We start from the raw sequence: 19565 nt of genomic DNA, 5'->3' as shown, positions 1-19565 counted from the left end.
GGCTGCCGGCGGCACAGGAGCAGGGCAGAGTGGGCAGAGAGGCTCTCGCCAGCAGCAAGGGAGCCGAGGTGAGGAGCAAGTACTCTGGCAAAGCTGCCCTCCCTGGTGCTTTGCACCCGATTGCACCTCATCTCAAGCTACAGCTAAAGCTGCCTCTGAACACATCTATCAAACCACAGGGGTGACTACTGCGGCTGGCACTCCTGCGATTACCATGCTCCTGATCTAAAAATACGGTTAGAATTTTGCTCTTGAGATATATTGTAAAAATATCAATTTTGAGGTCTTTTTCACAATAGGGAAACAGTTCCTGGTGAGCCGTAATTCAGTTCCTGCTCCAAGGGGGACGGGGAGCGACGGTGCCTTCATGTGTGCGGCACTCACAGGTGAGCTGGAAGGGGAGGTGGGAGCTCAGCTGTGCCAAAGGCAGTGGCTTCGGCGGCAGCGCTGGATGGAAACCAACCACACATATTTATAAATCACTGTGCTTTACAGGCTAATTACTTCTCCTTAGATCAGAGGAAACAAAGTACCCAGGAGGGGAATAAAAGCTAACTTTTGGGAGGTTATCATGGTTTCATCCCTGAACATCTGCCAGTCCCGGTGTCAGCGCGAGGCAACAAACACATGGCATGAATCCGGGAGTATAAAAGATGTGTCATTGCAAGAAGGAGTAGGAGGAAAATAAAGCAAGTTGACAGCTCACATCCTGTGCCATAATCCTAGAAATTGTTAATATTTACAAAATTAACAACTAATATAACCGATGACAATCTCACTCCTCCTGGTTGTCATGAGGATATTAACAGTTACCACCCGCTCCAAACTGGAAATATTACCCGTCTCCGGAGCTCCTGCTGCTCAGCACGCGTGGGGACAGCACAGACTCACCCTCCCAGCACTCATACCAGCACCAAGCCATGAGCCAGCGCAGAGCACCCAAGCATTGTTGGGGCTGGAAGTGCCTCCTGACCTCACTCTGCTCCCTGAGAGGGAGCAGGGGGTCTGGCAAAGCAGAAGGAAGGTTCCTCCCTCTCCCTGGCTCTGTGGTGGGTAGAGCCTGGAAGGAGGAGGAGGAGAAGGTGGAGGAGGAGGATGGGGAGGATACACAGTACCAGAGGGAGGAGAGGCGAGGGCCGCGCTGGCTCAGATTTTACCTCCGGACAACCTGCCATTTCAGGAGAAATGCCCATGCTGCTGGTGTGATTTGCCAGCTGTAAGGCTGGCAGCTAATTGATGAACAGATGCTAGTGTCATTTCCTTAATAGGGAAGACCTGGCTAAAACCAAAATAAAGATGCTTGAATACCAGTGACTCCATGGGAAACATATTTCCAGACTAACAGTCATGAAAAGGTGAAACTTTAGAATCAACACCTAGTGTTGTTGCCCACATGTTTTTTAAATATAAAAGAAGAGTAACAAGCAGTGCCCAAGTTTTCAGAGCTGAGAGTTTTTTGGTTGTGTTCTTGGTTTTTTTAAACTGTTATCTGTCCATCAGGAGGACTGTAGGAGATAATACAGGGTTAACAGACACGCTAAATACAAGAAAACCATGGATGGTGCCTGCACACTTGGGATTTCTGGCTTCATTCTGCCCTATCTTTAGCAAGGAGCATTAATTCCCCAGGCCACTCTTTGCACAGGCACAGCATATCAGTTTTACGGTAATTTAAAGAATTTTTTTTTGTCAGGGTGCATTGTATGCAAAAAAATTGCCAAATCCTTTCCAGTTCACTGTATGCAAAATCAAAACAGAGAATTACTTGCATCATTGTTTTCAGAGCTCCCAGGTGCTGGAAAGCTGTAAAAAGCAAATTTCCTTCTCACAGGAATAATTTTCTCCCCTTGAAGCAGCATGTTGTTGGCTGTAAGAGAGGCTGGCCCAAAGAGGCAACCTGAACAAATGACTGTGAACGAACGTATGGCAAAAAAGTCCTTTTCAAAGCACCCTGAGATCAGGGATCTTATCGTCAACCAAGCCAGTGAAGCAATATTGGCCAGAGGAGCAATGAGCTGCCCTTATAGAGCGCTGTGCTCCAGGTGGCACAACACAATTGCTCACCTCAGGGCAGCACCCAATGGCTCACTGGAAGGGGCCACAGTTTGATGGATCCTCTGGAGAAATGACCATGGAGACCATTGTGAGCTCCAACACTCATTAACTGGTTCACGGCAGTAGGACACAATAGTTCCTTTCCTTGAAGTACAGTGGTGAAATAAATGTGACCCAGTGAAATGAAACAAGCTGTTTTTAACTATTGAAAAAGCTATGACTCTAGAGAACAGATACATTAAAATCCTCACACTCACATTAAAACTGTTACGTGGTTTGCGCTAAGAAGCTGGTACCTTTTTAAAAACACTAAAACATTAGCATGTTACATCCCAGATGGTTTGCTTTTCTTCCCCATGTCTTTTATTCTGCCCTGAGCCTCTGAAGAGCACTCCTTCCCCCCCCGCCCCCCCATATTTTGTTTTCTGTTTGTAAAGCTTTATACATTTCAGTTTTTCGTCATCTTTTCAGATCATTATCTTATTTTTTTATCTTTCTTTTCAAGAAACTTCTCATTTTCCCATCTGCCACCATCTTCAGTATACTACTTCTCCCTTTAGGATTTCTTTTATCCTTCTCATCTTTATGCCTTTCACTTACTCTTCCCCAGACCCTTCATTCTTGCTTTTGCTTGTCAAAACTGTGCTTCTTCCTCCTTCATGGGGGAAGAAGTGGGAAGGTTGGGTGGATTTTTTTTGCTATGAACACCCAGGAATGCTCCAATCAATACTTCAAAACCCTGCAGAGGAGAGCTTGCATGAGTCTTTCAACACTTTCAAAATTTGCAACAGCAGTTAATGGAAGTCTGACTAATGCTTGAAAATCAGCAGCTTATTTTAAAGCTGTGCTGTAGCTTCCCACCAATAACATTATCAGGCCTTCCCCAACAAGCTTTTATTTTTACATTAGAAACTCTACTTCGTGCTTTGAAACCCTTGTAGACCCATAGCAACTTCTCTTTTTCTAAACCCCAAGACACAGAGCAGATGATGGACACAATCTCAGATACCACCCGGATGCCTTTAGCTCTGGCTGAATTCTTCTCAAATCAAAGGAGAGCCAATCACAGAAAACCACGTCCAGGTGTACCCAGGGAGATTTCAGAAGAGCGGTAAATACAGTTTAGCTGGAAGTGAGCATATGTAAAATGTCTTCAAGTCTGAAAGTAGGGCTGCAGGCACTTGTCAGGAGAGCAGCAGTTCAGCCCTGTGGGCATTGTCATCCCGACGGCTGGGGTAGCATTCAGTGCCAGGGCAGGATACTGGGGGACAGATCTAGATCCTCTTCACCCCTTCCCGATAAAAGTGCCCTTGCTATTTATTTTGTTCCAAAAGGAATTTGCAATAGTAGTTTGGGGATCTTCTGACATTTCACTGACATTTCTTCAGGGATTTTTGTAGCATGATTATTATTGTCATTAGTTACCTTCATGTGTTAATGCCTACACTAGATTTAATTCTGTGCATTCCAGCCAGGGGCCAGTTTTTGCTGTGAATTCTTAACATGCACCCAACCTAGTGCCTCCATAGGCCTGTTTCAGTTGGACCTGTTCCCCTAGACAGATCACTTAACAGGTCTGGAAAATCCTCTGCAGAGCTTGCAACAGATAGAATTGACTGTTCCTGACAAGTCTACCATTTTTACTGTTTTCCATCTGCCTACCGAGACTGCCTCATTCTTCTCAAGTACCAAAGACCACTTAAAATGTGTCTAAAGCTTGATGCCAACTTCCTAGCCCTGCTTGCCAATTCAAAAAAATCTGTTGTAAAATATATGTCAATACATTTATTCCCAGACTAAGGCAACCATGCATTACTTAAATGCTGAGGTAATCCTAAATGCGATCGAGAGGCTGGTGCTGACAACAGTCTTCAGATACAAAACGGCTTTTGTAGAAAGTATGATTTTTATCACGAGATACTGAAAACCTTTTCTTCTCTCGTTGAACACAAGAGGCCTGATTCGGCAGTCTGGGTGTGTTTCCTGGCTTGCTGTCCAGATGGCAGCTGAAACTCAGCAAGGGGTTGCTCAGGTATGAAAATTTGTTCTTGCTCCTTGGGTTTCCTGGTTAGCTTTTCCTCTGCTAAGACTAAAACTGTTTGGAAATCACTGTCTGTAGATTTTATGTTATTCTTCCACACTGGTAAGACCTGAAGCTATTTGAGATGTTAAACAATTTGCAGCTTCTGAGCTTGGTTGTGGTACCGGCTTTGTACAGATAAATATAGAACCCGTGGCATTTTCAAAAGCCATTTGGAACAGCTCTTCAATACAAGCACTTTCAGCAGAGATTAAACACATTATTTGGGTTTTCTGCCGAAAAAAAAAAAAAAATCACTTAAAAAATTGGCAGAAATACCATTTTCTTCAAATGAGAAAGTTCTCTTTCCCCAAATTGAGGCTGGCAATTGGCAGCTCTTTATAAAGACAGGGTGCTTTTTTTTCTTCCCTCTCTCCCTTCCCCTACTCCTTGATTTCAAAATAACCTTCAAGGCAAAAAAGCAGGACATAGCAATGTAAAAAAGAAATAGAAACTGGTTAAATTCTTTCACTCCTTGAACAGAATCTTTTACATTTTAACTAACTTGTATCAGATAAAATGCTATCACATTCCTACACAAGAAATTAACACATTGCAGGAAACTGGACACATACACTTCTCAAGGAATTTAATATTCAGAAGTCCTATTAAGGAAACTGAAACACAATACAAATAAAGACCTTTATTAAAATCACTTGGAATATTATATGAAATTTAATACTGTATAATATAGGTGCAAAACCCCTGATATTAACAGGACATGATACATGTGAAGAGAGGACATTAATATGCATATAAATAGAAAAGCTAAAATGTGTTTGACAGTGTTATATTAAATGGCTACATAAATGTGACCATAATTAGAAGAATATGTAATTTTGTATTCCTTAAGCAGTATCTTCTAAAGCAGTATACATAGGAAATTGCTTTTACTTCTAGTGTCTGCTTTCTTATGAGTAACAGGAGATGCGTAGGAATATTATAGGCACATGCAAAAGCAATGTAAAAGGTATAAAAACAGAGGCAGAAGCCAGAGACTTATTTGTTCTTGGCTGCCAGAGGCTTACGGCTGATCTTCTTTGACTTGTCATTGTTCTTCTTCGGAGGTTCAGGATTTGCCTGCATGTGTCTGCCATAAAGACTGTAAGGAAGTGAGACAAAGAATATTCATGATACAACCATTAAACACAGGCTTTTACTCTGCAGCATGTTAAACAATTCATCTGGTAACTAGAAATTAAAAAAGGAAGGTAATTATATTTATTTTGCCCCAACACACTGAATTTTCTATTAGATCTCATGCTGCAGTCCACATCAGGTTTTTAACTTATCAGGAGAGTAACACTGGGAAGAGACGGCCTTTGGAGCAGTGGAGCAATCAGTTTTGCCTTCAGAAACTGGCAACCTTTAGTCTGCAGTTATGGGATTAAGGCTCGGAAGGCTGCAAGGATGTGTATTCAAGCCGACAGTGACAAAAATTGGGTTGAACTGGAGAGATAGAGTACCCACTTAGAGCAAAGTGAGCATCATCCCTAACCAAAAAACCCAAGGGCTTGATAATGTGACAGAGAGCAATGGTGTCACAGCCGCCTTTGCCGCTCACACATGATTGATAGTACTGGGACAGCTACCAACACATCAATGCCACATTAGTAAGTACCACTGATTAAATGTTGACAAAGTATCCTACAATTAAGATGGCTGGCATTCACAGCAAAGCTAAATAGACTACATGGCTGAGAGGATCTTGCTAAATATCACACAGTAATTAATAGATAATTTATGAGTAATCCTGATTAAACTAAATTAAAAACCTACCCAAAATAAACAGCTCAAACTTAACTTCCCTTATTGACAAAGAGTGCTTTCTGAAGACGTGCTTTTTGAGGGTGTCAGTGCATCTAGAAGGGAACAGAGTCAAGCTTTGTTTCTGCTCATTCAGCTGTATAAACACTGACAATGCTGACACCAATGATGGAATCCCTCTGAAAGGTGTTCCCTTGCTAACACTTCAGATTGATGCTGGTGAGCGTCCACCCCAATCCCGTACTAGGCTTGGCAGTGAAGTTGGACACTTAACTTCTACCACTTGATAGGAATTCTGCTACTGAAGAAGATAATGGCACCAGTTCCAAAAACAGCCTTCCTTGTGTTACTGCACCTCCACCTTTTGGTGGCCTTTGTCAAGAAACAGGACTTGGGATCAGGGGCTTGGGGTTGAGAAACTCCGAGTCTTCCTAGAAGTGCCTTTTGATCTGTTAAAATCTGAGTGGGTAGCTGCCAGCACTGTCACCAACAGAAGCTGGGTCCTGCATTTTCATGTGTCTAGGGCACACAGAAGGTCCCAGCTGTCTCAAGTGAGCTGCACTGGTCCATCACACACACCCTCGCACGCACTCTCCCCCCTTGCTGTCCATGCATGTAGCTTGCATGTCTGCCCTGTAAACAAGGACCAGGTACAGATCCTTTTGCTACTCTTGCTTAATCATGTCAGAAGTGACTTAGTTACTCATGATATGTTGTAGCTTATCCAGAAAGCATGATCTCATATACAGTTCTGCAGTGGGTATCACCCTGAGTGGGTATCTCAGAGATAAAGTGATTATTTACAGTGATCTCTTTTGCTTTGAAGGCTGAAACTAATTTCAGCAGAGGACGGGCCCTCCTTCTTCTACAGGGTCTGGTGGACTATGTAGTCAACTGTATGCAAAAGACTTTGAACAAGGATGCAAACAGAAATACTCTTGAATTACTGTGCTATATGGCATGGCCATGGAGGGATATTTATATCAGATACAGAGAGATTTTATCTAAGACATACGTTGTTCTCTACAGCCTCCTGAGGAGAGGAAGAGGAGAGGGAGGTGCTGATCTCTTCTCCCTGGTATCCTGTGACAGGACACGTAGGAATGGTTCAAAGCTGCTCCAGGGGAGGTTTAGACTGGACATTAGGAAGCATTTCTTTACCAAGAGGGTGGTCAACCACTGCAACAGGCTTCCTAGAGAGGTAGCCAATGCCCTAAGCCTGCAAGTGTTTAAGAGGCATTTGGACAATGACCTTAATAACATGCTTTAACTTGGTCAGCCCTGAATTGACTTGGTTGGACTTGATGATTGTTGTAGGGCCCTTCCAACTATTCTATTCTATTCTATTCTATTCTATTCTATTCTATTCTATTCTATTCTATTCTATTCTATTCTATTCTATTCAGACACCACCTGCTCTCAGTTTTATATTGCTGTATCTGGAAGATACTTCAACCCTGGGGTTCCTGGACTGCAGAATGGGATTAGAGCTTCTCATGTGGTGGGGTGGAAAGGCAGCACTTGCTTTCACCTCCTCAGCAGCTGCAGCTTTACATCATGCTGTTAAGCAGGCTGCTGTCAAGGTGCACTGTACCCAAAACAGCCTTGCTCAAGGAAAATACAACTGTAAACTACGACATCACTTCACCTTACTGAAATTTTATGTGTGCCATCACCTACTGTCAACAAGGGATTAGATGCCATTTCCTGATGAACACAGAGAGCCCTGACCCTCTGAGATAACTGCATGCTTACTACTAGCGACAATACACATATTTTTCTTTTCATAAGAGATACATCCCCAACAGCACAAGGCTATATTTTATCCAAGTATACAGTATGTGTACTAATCAAATATCCATCCTAAATAACTGTTCTGTTTTGGAAGGTGTTAAGTGAGCACCGAAGTGCCATTCAAGGAGGCTGTCCCATCAGAAACTGATCCAGGGCAGAAAAAGTCAGGGAATGATATGTCAAAAGTCAATGATATGCAGCACAGCATTTGAACCACTGTCAGCAGTAACTTTTTAACTCCAAGAAGTTAGCAACAGAGAAGTGGAAACGCATGCTCAATTCTGTGAACACCAACAGTTATTTAAATACTAAATTAACATTCAAGTTGGTTTTTGGCTCTAGAAAAATAATGCTATGTTGGAGTGGAATGTGAGGTTTTTTCCTGTACTAAGAAAGTCCCCATTTGTGACTTTAAGCATTGAATTAACAGAGAATCCACTGAGCCACTGTATCTGAGCACCAAAAAACTGAGTGGATGGGAACAGAAGTACCCTGTCACTGTCCTGTCTTCTACATCCTGCTGTCCCACAGCTCCTCTGCCCTGTTAGCACCAACCCCCGAGAGAAGTCTTTTTCAGGTGTTACATACAGCTCAGCTTGGTTTAGGCTACACTTTTTTGCTTTGGAGACTGTACATGAATTTCCCTCTCAGATGACACTTCTGGCAATCATTCTGCTCTCATTTCCTGCCTTCTCAGTGCAAATGTTCAAGATTATGGCTTGGCAGAGCTCAGATTAGCAAACTCTTTCTGAAGTAAAAGGTGTGGTGGGAATTCTACTGACTATCCAGATGCTTTTGAAGTGCAGAGATTGAATATTGACAGTTTTGAATTAACTTAAGAGTTCTGGTAAAGTCTACTTGGGCAACACCTTTTTACTGCAAAATGAGGTCCAGCAGCCATGGCATGCATTAAGCAGTAAAAGTCCCAATTGGCCTGTAAGTATTTTTGGTAGCAGTTTTTCTTTGATATCTGCTCCTTATGATATTCAGTGCTATTGGCACTCCAGCAATTCCCTCCGTCCCACGGAAATACTGTGTTGGTAGTGGTAGATGTGCATGAGTTGAAGAGATCTGTAGCACTTTTACACTCTTTTTACTTATTCTCATGTCCAACCACTTCTATTTGCACATGCACTGAAGTTTCATCCAGGAAAATAAATTACTGGGTTTGAAAAAAGCAAATCAAATACATCTACTTAGGTTTCTCTGGCAAAATTTCAAGGAATTTTCAGCTGCACATTGCTATCTCAACTGAAGATAAGTGCTTTACAATCTATCACAGCAGTCTGCTACGCAAAGAGCAAGGATCAGACATATTTAGATTATACAAGCCTTCACAGACAGGGACTCTCTCTTGTGTTTGCACACATCAAATACTAGGAGACATATGGTGTCACAACAACATTTAAATACAATAATGACTGTGATAATGCCTCTGGGACAGAATTTGCCTTCTGTTACACTAGGGAAAAGAGAATTCACAATTTTCAATGAACTTCTGGTATGACAACCGGCACCACTTTCATAGCTCCCAAGTTAAAAAAAAAAAAACAAACAAAAGAAAAAAACAAAAGAAAATAACCTAATGGAACTGATACACATGGAGAAGTAACTATCTGAATTACATAAGAATCTATAACCTTTTCGCTGTAATAGAAGTGGAGTTTACATATCCAGTCCTTAATGATTCCTATCCTACTGGAAGGATACAGCCACAGAAACCATAGCTTGCATGTCACCGTCTGTCAGCCAAGCTGTAACTGTGTACATGCTCTTGCTCTGGCATCACTGCAAAGTCAAATTATGTTAGGCAGAGACACTCGCACACCATTCTCAGCAGCAGAGGTCAGCTTAAGACATGCACACGGACAGTTATGCAGCTCAGCTGATGGATGGCAATGAACAAGGAGTTGGCACCTTGACATATCTGCTTGTATGACTAGACCCTTAGCCAAGGCAGATGGTCTCCATAAACAGACAAAGGAATATTGAGGCAGATTGTGGCTACTGTTTCAAGGCAGATTTGTGAGATAAGTACTGATAATACATTCATGGCAGCACCTTCACACTTGGTATTTTGGAACGTCACCTGTTCATGGGCCTGGTATAGCTCTGAGGAGGACGCTACACGCAGCTAGCAGACCAAAACCTCACCTGAAGAATAAAATCTGGAGTGCAAATAAATATTTGAGATGTTTACAGTTTGCAACAACAGTCAGAAGCTAGTTATTATAACCAGAGTTCACAAAATGCTGAACCTTTGTAGACTTAGCAGCTGCAGTATTGCATGCAGCCTTCTCATTATGTTAAAGGGGAGATTAAATGCAAGACTGAAAATGCAGAAAGCCCTCAGACAAAAATTTCCAGTTGCTTTCTTTCCTTGTATATATTTTTCAAAGCAAGTATCTCTCATGAACATAAATGTTTCTTTGTATGCAAATATAAACATAAACAAACCCCCCTCCCTGCATTCTCTATCTGCCCCACTGGAAGTAACAAATGAGAGCACTATGGCTGCTGCAGCAAAACTAACAATATCAAGTGAGAAAGACGCTCATTAAACTTCATCATTCTGTCTACTTTAATGATGCTTTTACTTAATAAAAATTCCCTGAGCAGTTGCAAGGATATTAGGCAAGGTCTTTGGTTATGTATCAGGGGTCTAAGCTGTCACTAGCAAGCATGCAGTTCAGGAGGGGCATTCCCAAGAGGAAAGAGTGAATACAGCTTTCTTGTAATAAATTCAGAGAGAATCGATAACCACAGCCTGCTACATTACTTAAGCATTTAGGAAAGTAGGTGATCCTTCTAAATTAAACTACAAATTGCTAGATGTTGCATGGAGCCTTGTAACTTGAAAGCATACAGTCTTGCTACCAAAATCTCTGAATTTAAAAAAGAACCACAGTTAAAATTCATATAGTTCAAAAGAGCCACTTTCAAAAACCACCTTCAGCACAACTGCCTCCAATTTTTCTCTCTTGTACAACAAAACACGCACTAGCTGAAGGCTACATGCTCCCAGAGATGAAAAGAGTGAACTTGTGTAAGCTAGTGAACTACTGTAAAGTGTTTGATGCACGCATTGATTTTCTTCATTTTAAGCATTTTGAAAGAGGATTTCAAGAATGAGCCATAAGAAATACACTGCTCTCACTTTATGTCTGTAATAGACCTACAGGGTGAGTATGCAGTATGAAAAGGATGCACACAGTTAAACATGAACCGGGAGGGATGCTACCTCAAGGTATATACCGTAATCTGAGAAACAAAGGTGAAGCATTCCAGCGTTGATGGCTTTTCCAAAAGCTCGAGCTCAGGTTCAGGCAGGCATTTAATGCTCAGATGCAGCTTCAAGTGTGGGTATTTACAGTGATCTCAACAGGACGGTCCCCAGCCCCAGCTGCTGAAGCAGGAGAGAGGAAAGGCTAAATCAGTGGGAGTATCACTAGAGACCCAAATCTGAAAGAAGTGCTTGTAAGACTGATACGTGCTGGCTACCCTGTATTAGTCACAATTCTCAAGCACCTACTGCAAGATGCGTTTGCACTGGTAGTTTTTGCATAGCTTATTGCTGCTCTGGTATTCCCTCTGAGTGACTGAGACTTTTCTCCTGTAGGAGCTGCTAACACATCACCTCCTCAAACTACATCTTCTCCCAGGAAGGGGACAGATACTGAAGTTTAATTTGCCAGTAATGTACCAGAGTGAGAAAATAGTGGGGGTTAAAATTACTTTGTAAATATCATATTATTTTGGTACTTTACCAATAATTTATTTTTATTCTCTGTGACATAAGTCAGATGATTTAAATAAACAGGAACATTGCATGGGTAAGTAAAACGAACTTCTGGTTTCCTTGCACACTCGGATGGCAAGCTGCAGTTTTAGGATTCTTAATAAGTAGAACAGACAGGAGTGACTCATTTTATTCAGCTAATTTTTTGCCCCTTGTTTGAGAGTGCTCTGAGAGCAGATGGCAGCAGTGTTGGAGATGTTCACCATCTGAAGCTCTCTGCAAATTTCTTCAAAAACCTCAGCTTTGGCCTGTCATCCGTCCTGTACCAGCTCACTCCTCACGCTCCAAAATGGAGGCAGCACTAGTGGCTGGTTGAAGGGGGCAGGCGCTGGCAGAGCTCTGTGCCTGCTACGCTGCAAGAGCCTCTGGGCTACCAAACCTGCAGCTTTTAATGTGGTTTAAAACTGCTCCAGTATTTTTAGGTCTGTAACAGTTCGTCTTCCTCTACTGCCCACTCACACTCTGGTATGCCTAATACTTCAGACTGCCCCAAATCTCCACACCTCAGAGCACAGCCCCCGTATACTCCAAAGTGTAACAACCTGAGATGCTTTTCCATTCCCTCCACCTGCCCCAATAATCTTCATAACCCAAAGTTCCTGCAGACTTTGCCCTGGCATCACACTCCCTAATCCCCCAAAGTCCTGCACTTTATCTTTCAAAGAGACCTTCTGCACCACCAGAAATCCCTAATCCCCTCAAGTGCCTTCTGGGGTCTTCACCCTCAGAGGCACTCCACAGGGGAACTGATCACCTCTCCCCATCTTGGTTAGCTCTTTTTTGTAGTTAGTTTCATTTTTCAGAGCTCAAATTAGACAAGAAGGAGAGGATTCAGTATCGGTGCCCATGTCACAGTCAGTGGAGATTTGGCAGTGGAGTAGAGAGTTTTTTGGGTGACCAAATAGAAGTGTCTGCTGTGAGATACTTAGCTGCTGTACTCTGTTACAGATTTTCACCAACTACAGTGGCCAGTGGGCAGTTAGCTGACACGTAGACACTCACGTTTAGATATTTTTAAATGCTAGATGAAGTCTACCCAAAGCAACCACTCCCTCTCTGTTCCCACTTTGCATGCTCTCACAAGCTGTTAGCTACCCTACATCACAGACTCTGCTGAGTCATACAGTCCAAAGTTGACTTACTGCAAATTCCTGCCTAAAAACACTCCAAATCCCAATAAGCAAAAAAAAGTATTCTGCCAAAACCATCCTGGAGCTCACTGTCTCAGTGACTGTGCAGAACGTACATCCTCCAAAATAAGCTCCCCCATCCCACGCGTCTCCTACTGGCCACTTCACCATTCAGTTTCCCACAGGGCTCTCTTCTGCCGCATCCCTCGATCCCAGTCTCTTCACTTTTACTGTACTATATACCTGAAGAAGAGAAAGACTCAACCTCTATATGCCATGTCTCCCACCCTCTTTTGCTATAGGTTACTGTCAGAGATAGACCCTGACCAGATGGACCCCTGGCCTGAGCTCAGGAGCTCCCGGTGGCGCTCCTCACAATAGCATCATCAGTCCCGCTGTGACGACTCGGCAGTTGTAAAGGCAATACTACAGTCCAGTTGGTCATATAAACAGACACCTTGGGGGAGATGTGTCTATGTGGGGAGATCTGAGCAGAAGTAACTGATTTACAAACACCTGCTCTCCTATTGGCCTGGCCAATTCCTGGATAATTCTAATTCTGCCAGACACTTCTGCTCTTAAACTGGTTAATTTAATCCCTGCTTCTTTGAACTCACCATCTTGCATATTAAGAAGAACTAATTTTTTTTTTTCCCAGAAAGGAATTCCAAGTAGGTGTTAGGCATTTCTTTAATTAATATACAGTAATAAAAGAAAGCTTTCTCCTTATATTCTCTGAGGCTAGCAGCCTTTTGAAGCAAGTACTTTAAATGTGAGGCTTGTTAGGGGAGCACAGCTGGAAGCTCATAGAAACCCAGCAAAAGAAAAAGTCTTTTTTAAAGGAAAATGTACAAGCCAAGATTTGCAAAACTGACTAATGACTTTGCATACCCAACCTGGAAGACCTTACAAGAAATTAGGCTTTTGGCAGAGAGGGTTTTGAAAGCACATGGAACACCAGCATCTGCTTTCTTAAAATAAGACCTATCTAATACCCAGGGACTGCAACACTGAAAATCTCAGCCATGCTACAAAGTCAGAGAGACACACAAGCCGGACCTCCATGGAACTGTCATGACGGTGGAAAGGAGGGGACATGCTTATGCTTATTTCTTTAAAAACAGAGACAAACATGAATTAGGACTTCATCTAGAAAATTCATTATGCTGCTGAAAAAACCCCAGCTAGCCCTGTATAATGAGATAGTAGCCTGAGAGGACTAGGGAATGATTCATTTCAGCATTTCTGGACAGTCCTATCAGATTATCTCAGTTATGAAGACTTTCTCACCTGGGACTTGCATCTTCAAGTGCATCCAGGAGGGCTGATATTCCTTCTCACGCTCCATTTTCAATGGATCAGTGAGTGGTTTGGCCTACATGCACAGACAAGTCCCTGGATCCACCCCAGGCATAGAGAAACTTCAAAGGTCAGAACCTGAAGTCCTCACAGCTAAGAAATCTCACAGATTGCAGTGGAATATTTTTCCCCTTGTTTTCTTTTCACAGATCAAATGGTGCTTTCCCACTTACTTAGGACCAGAAAAACTATTTAGTGCCTGACACAGGCATCAACTGTAGACCCTGAGGGCTGAGGTATCCCTATGACATCTTCCACCTAATGAATCAAAAGGAATGAAGAACCACAGAATCTGCATGAGCAGGCTTGGCTTCTTTGGCAGAAGCCAGCACAGGTGGCTGCAGAGAAAAATGCACCAGCAAGAAGGAAAAAGACTATTCAGGTGAGAAAGAAGTGTGTTCTGTTTACTGAAGACACCTTGTCTTTACGTATTTGTAATTCCATAAGCATGCAGTAGATAAATCAACAGTTTGCTCCATTTCACTAAAACATGTTGTTGGAACCATATTCAGGGCCGCCTGCCTGCTCTCAGACTAACCCCGGACAGGCAGCAAACACAGTGCAGAAAACATACTGGCACACAGCACAGACACCTTCCTGGAGGCAGCTGAACACACTTCTTCATTCTTATGTTATTTTAATGTTGTTGTCCACATTGGAGTCCTTTGGGCTTAAGTAAACCAGTGCTCATTTTCCTTTCTGAATGTTACACTAAGGGGCTTGCTGCTCAGATAAATCTCCTTACATAATCTTTATTATTGATTTACTACATGCATTTTGTTGTGCACCTAATTAACATTAAAAAAAAGGAAAACGGAGGATAAAAATAGCTAAGTGCAAGCCAAGGAACTTTCTTTAAGTTGTTCTACGTCTGGCAGGTATGTATTTCTTTTCCAGTAACTAGACAAAGTGTACCAATAAAATGTAGAGAGGGGACTCTGGGGAAATACTGATATGCAGTTTCTTTTTTTCTTTTTCTTTTCTTTTTTTTTTTTTTTTTTTAAGCAAAACTGAAGTGTCTGAGTTACTCTGAGCCTGTTCTGCTGCACACTGAGGATGACCAATTTCACTGGCAGCAGCAGGGAGAACATCCAGGGGACCGTAATTGTCCACACACAGGGTTTATACTGCTGCCCTGCATCGGCTGGCACAGCTTACGCGCCCCTCCCAGGGTGTCTACCTTCACCACCTCTACCAGCTGCAGGGCCAGTTGCCTAGCAGCTCCTCAAAATAGACACAAAGACTGAACAGTGATGAGGGACATGGTGACATGGTGGGGAACTGAACCAACCTAACCCCCCACAAATCACCACTCCTGAGACCCTCAGAGGTGAAGGACTAAGCCCTGGTCCCACCGCACAACCCACTTGTGTGACCCAACACAAGAAACTCTTCCTGGGAGGCTGTGCAAGCTCTGGGGACCACTGTGTAAAGGGGGAATGGTACTTAGTGTGGGATGCTTAGGGGGAGTCTTGAGACTGAGCAAAAGTACTTAAGGATTATACAGGACTTATGAGATGCTTAGGGGAAGGACCAAGAGAGTGGAAGGGAGTGATCAAGGTGGATGGCAGAGAACAAGTGCAGAAAAATGGAGAGAGGACCAGGCAGGGAATAAATGAGGCCAATAGCATGCAAGCAGGAAGCTGGTAAGAACATTCGTCTGACTAAGCTCTGTGACCAATCACCTCCACTTTGTCCTACCTAAACCCCATTTCGTGCTGTTTTCTGTGTGTGCTCTCTGTTCTGACAGCATGCATGCAGGACCCATCAGCAAAGTTCAAGCCAGACACTAGGATGGACCAAGTTCTGGATACTGGACCAAGGGTCTGAGGTCAGCATCCAGGGAGGCTGAAAGGCTGTATGGAGGCTGGTAAGACTGGGTCTAGGGGCATGATACATGAAAAGCCAAGATTTGGGAGACAGGTACCAGAGGGATCCCTGGCATAGGGTTTTCCTTGAGCACTGATCCCTAGAAATGCAGTCTGGCTGTTGTTTGTCCTCTCTGTTTTTATGTGGCCATCTGTCCTCCTGTCATGTTAATCTGTTCATGACTGGCCATGTGTGTGTATATATATACACACATGTTCTGAATTTGTGGTTAGCCTTGCTACTGTCAGGACAAGAGAACAGGAATATGGAGTAGCTGCTCACTGACATCAATGGAGGAAAACCCTGGCTCCTCCAGCCCACTGTATTTAGCTGCTCAAAAGCACTACCAGGAAAAGGGTGAAGAAATGATGAAACTCACTTCACCTTTCTGACACGAAGGACCACATCTGAAGTGCTACAACTCACAGACAATCCAGCTTCACCCAGTCACCTGAGTTGTCTTTGTCTGACTCATGTTGGATGTACTTTTTAGAAAGACTGTTCCAGGGGAATCTTCTTGGACTGAATTTCTGAGCATGCATAACAGGTCAATGTAAATATTGAATTTTGCCATCTTCCTCATGAAATCTCTTTCCAGTTCCCAAATACAACCCTTTCAACTACCCCCTGGCCAACATTGGCACAAATATGCCAATGATGTCAATCCTGGAGACACTCTGATGAGTTGCGCTCAAACAGGTCTATATACATGCAAAGGAGGAAGGACATTCAAAGCCAATTCCAAAATCACTGTCACCGTTCATGTTAAAATGCTGGAATTTTGAAAGCCAGAGGTCAAGTACTTCATTATGAAGCAAAAAAAATCAATAAAATGGTTTTGCAGTTATAAACATCTACAGCAGAAGATCAAAGATGGTCACACAGATGCCATGTAATAAAATGGTACAGACTATTCAAACCATTTTCCATCCAATTTTGAACAAAGCATCACACCATTATTATTTGGCAAACAATTACTGGGTTTTAAGCAAATCACTGGCATTTTTCCATGGCTTTTACTGTGCCAACAAAGCTGTTCCAGCATCTTTTCAGGAGGGACCTATGTTATGTGGCAGCCAATAATCTTTATGGTAACACTGCAATGAAAATGTCGCTTACGGTAATGAGCAGAGATCATAAGTTAAGCCCCCAGCTACCTTTCTATTATTTTTCATTACAGTCTTTCTGGGTTTGTTATTTTTCAAGAGTACTTAGGGAATTACACCAAACTAGGCTCACTAGTCAGCTCTTCATTACTCAGACCACACTGAAAGTGAGCAATCAGCAAAGTGAACCAGCTCCTGAGGTAATACAAGACAGTAACATTTGTTTGAATATTTACGATTTCTTTTTTAGCTTGTCCTCTTTCTTAAAGCTCTGTTCTGTAAAACAAACTTGCCTACAGTTGGAGGCGGTTCTGAAACAACAGGAAAATTGCAAAATATTTTTTATGCCATTAACACCTTGAGCAAAGGGTTGGGCTTCCTTTCGTCTACCAGAAACAAACTGTGATATACTTATGTTTTCCTGACAGCAGTGTTTTTCCCAGATTCGTGTTCCATAGTGCTGGAAGAGCTGGGTGAGACAAGAAGTCTCACTTGCTGTGTGAATCCTTGTCCCTGCTCTATTGCAGATTTTTACACTGGTTTCTTTCCCTCTTGCAAAGCAAGAAGCTGACCACCCCCCTTTGGAAAAGAGCACTTACATCATCACAACTTCCCAAGTTGCTTTCAGTGTCTTTCAGTGCCCACAGTGTGAAGAACATAGGGCCTTTTGAAAGGACGCCTTTTCCCTGATGTCTGTCAAGATGAAATGGCAACATAGCGTCAGTCTGATTTTGATTTCAACAAAATCAATACAAGTTTTGCTTCTGATTTCAGTGGGTGCAAGGTTTGGCCTTTAATGTCATGTAATATATTCCTGACAACTGAAAATCCACTAGCACACACCATGCAGCACGTGCTATCCTGTGAGATAAATCTCATCACAGCCTTCTTGGATATCACCTACATTTCTTATTTTAGCTCTCTCCTAAATAGAATGACTTGGGAAGTGCAAAGACATCTAGATTACTTAAGAATTTCAATAGAAGTTTCTTCATAATTTGTATTGTAATTAGTGTTAGCAACTAAGGCATATCTTGGAAACGATATAAAATCAAACGTGGCTTTACAATGTCATTCAAACAGCATGTTCTTTGTTCTTTAAATCATCTATGCAGGGCCATTATTATCATCCATGCAAGCAAATAGGCAAACTGCACTTGCAGTACAGCTCACAAGCCCCAAACTATGCAGCAACATATGAACATCATCTAGGCTGGCTATGAACACTGGAGTGAAATTATGTCTTCTCATCAAGTGCCAGTAATAGCTAGGGCCAATGACTCGCTCTATAAACTTCTTAATGCACTCAATTAACCAAAACAGTTTCTCTTACAAAGAAGGTGGGATTATGCATACCTATATGATCTGGTTTTGCTGAACATCATTTTACCATAGGTAGGGAGCACTCATTTGAAATCACTGGTGCTTACATAAGCTCACATGAGTTAGAGGAACAAACATGGAACTTTTACGTAAAAGGACAAGAACCAGTTCACTCAATCATCAGACATTTGCAAAAGGCACTGATGAGAGCCTTCAAGAGTGATGCAAAATAAACCAATGGTTCCACCTGCTTCTTGGCAAGAGGAAAAGGAACATGGAATTGAAAGCACTGACTCAGTCTAAGTGCCGCAGCAGCAACGAAGGCAGAAAGAGTGCAACAACAGGGAAACAAACCCCAAGCTGCAGACTCGGGAAGATAAACTGCAGGACATCTATTCTGTGTCTTCTTGGAAATATGTTGGAAAACACATTGCAGGGAGGGTAAACATGGCCCTTGGACTACTGTCCTCACTTTCTGGTTCCTCAACACACAGGGTACTAACATGTTTGCCAAATCCCAGCCTATGCATGCAAGGCAGCAAAAAGGCACCCCCTGACTTGTGAAACCGTCCTAGTACTCCCCAAGCTTGTGGCATGGAGTGGATTTATGAGGAATGCAGGAGTGGGAAAAGCAAAGTGGCAAAAGATTTGCCAACAGCTGTCTGTCACCGAGAAAGCACTTCATTAGCCTGTCAATTGCACAGTGTCTAGGAGATACATTTATTGACAACTCACTGCCAATTGATCCAACATCTATATAAAGCTCTTCTTATGCAATGAGCTTGCTGACTCACATGACCATGAGATCTATAGAGAACTAATAGCTGTTCTAAGCCCCAAATTGCTCTAATTTCTAAACACAATGAAACCAGAAGTGGTAAAATCTCACCAACATCTCGGCAGCTAGACCATATTCATTGCTTACTGCACAACATTTCAAAATGAGGTTCATTTTTGATACACTTCATAGGTGGGGTATGAACCCACAGTGAATAAAAGTCCTTATACAAAACACCATTCTCCACTTTTATGGGGATTTGTGCTAATGGGATTACTTTTGAAATACAAGGAGTCTGCATTTTCTACTCCCTCAATTTAGCACGGAAGTACCCAGTGATGTTCAATTCTGTAAGCCAACCAACTGCTCTCTGTGGCTGGGTCCCTCAGCCTCTCACTGGGTTAGGATAATGCTGCAATGGCTAACTGATCCTGCAATGGCTTTGATAACTGGCAGTCACTTCACACAGCCAGCAGCATTCCTGCAGTGCACATGCTCCTAACCC

The 19565-nt window shown here is 42.6% G+C and overlaps 1 protein-coding gene across 2 annotated transcripts in view; it reads right to left on the bottom strand.

Annotated features, from left to right (window-relative positions):
* Positions 1 to 4758: 4758 nt before the first annotated feature.
* Positions 4759 to 19565, bottom strand: part of RSU1 (Ras suppressor protein 1) — a 121820-nt gene continuing 107013 nt past the window's right edge. For both annotated transcript variants that reach the window (XM_074897980.1, XM_074897982.1), the window contains exon 9: positions 4759 to 5237. In XM_074897980.1, the coding sequence (XP_074754081.1) occupies positions 5135 to 5237 (103 nt within the window). In that variant the 3' untranslated portion in view covers positions 4759 to 5134. The remainder of the gene's footprint in view (positions 5238 to 19565) is intronic.

This window comes from Athene noctua, chromosome 2 (genome assembly GCF_965140245.1).
Source record: "Athene noctua chromosome 2, bAthNoc1.hap1.1, whole genome shotgun sequence".
Classification (NCBI taxonomy): Eukaryota; Metazoa; Chordata; class Aves; order Strigiformes; family Strigidae; genus Athene; species Athene noctua.
Note: the sequence above shows the minus strand (reverse complement) of the source record. Positions and strands in the feature narration are given on the sequence as shown.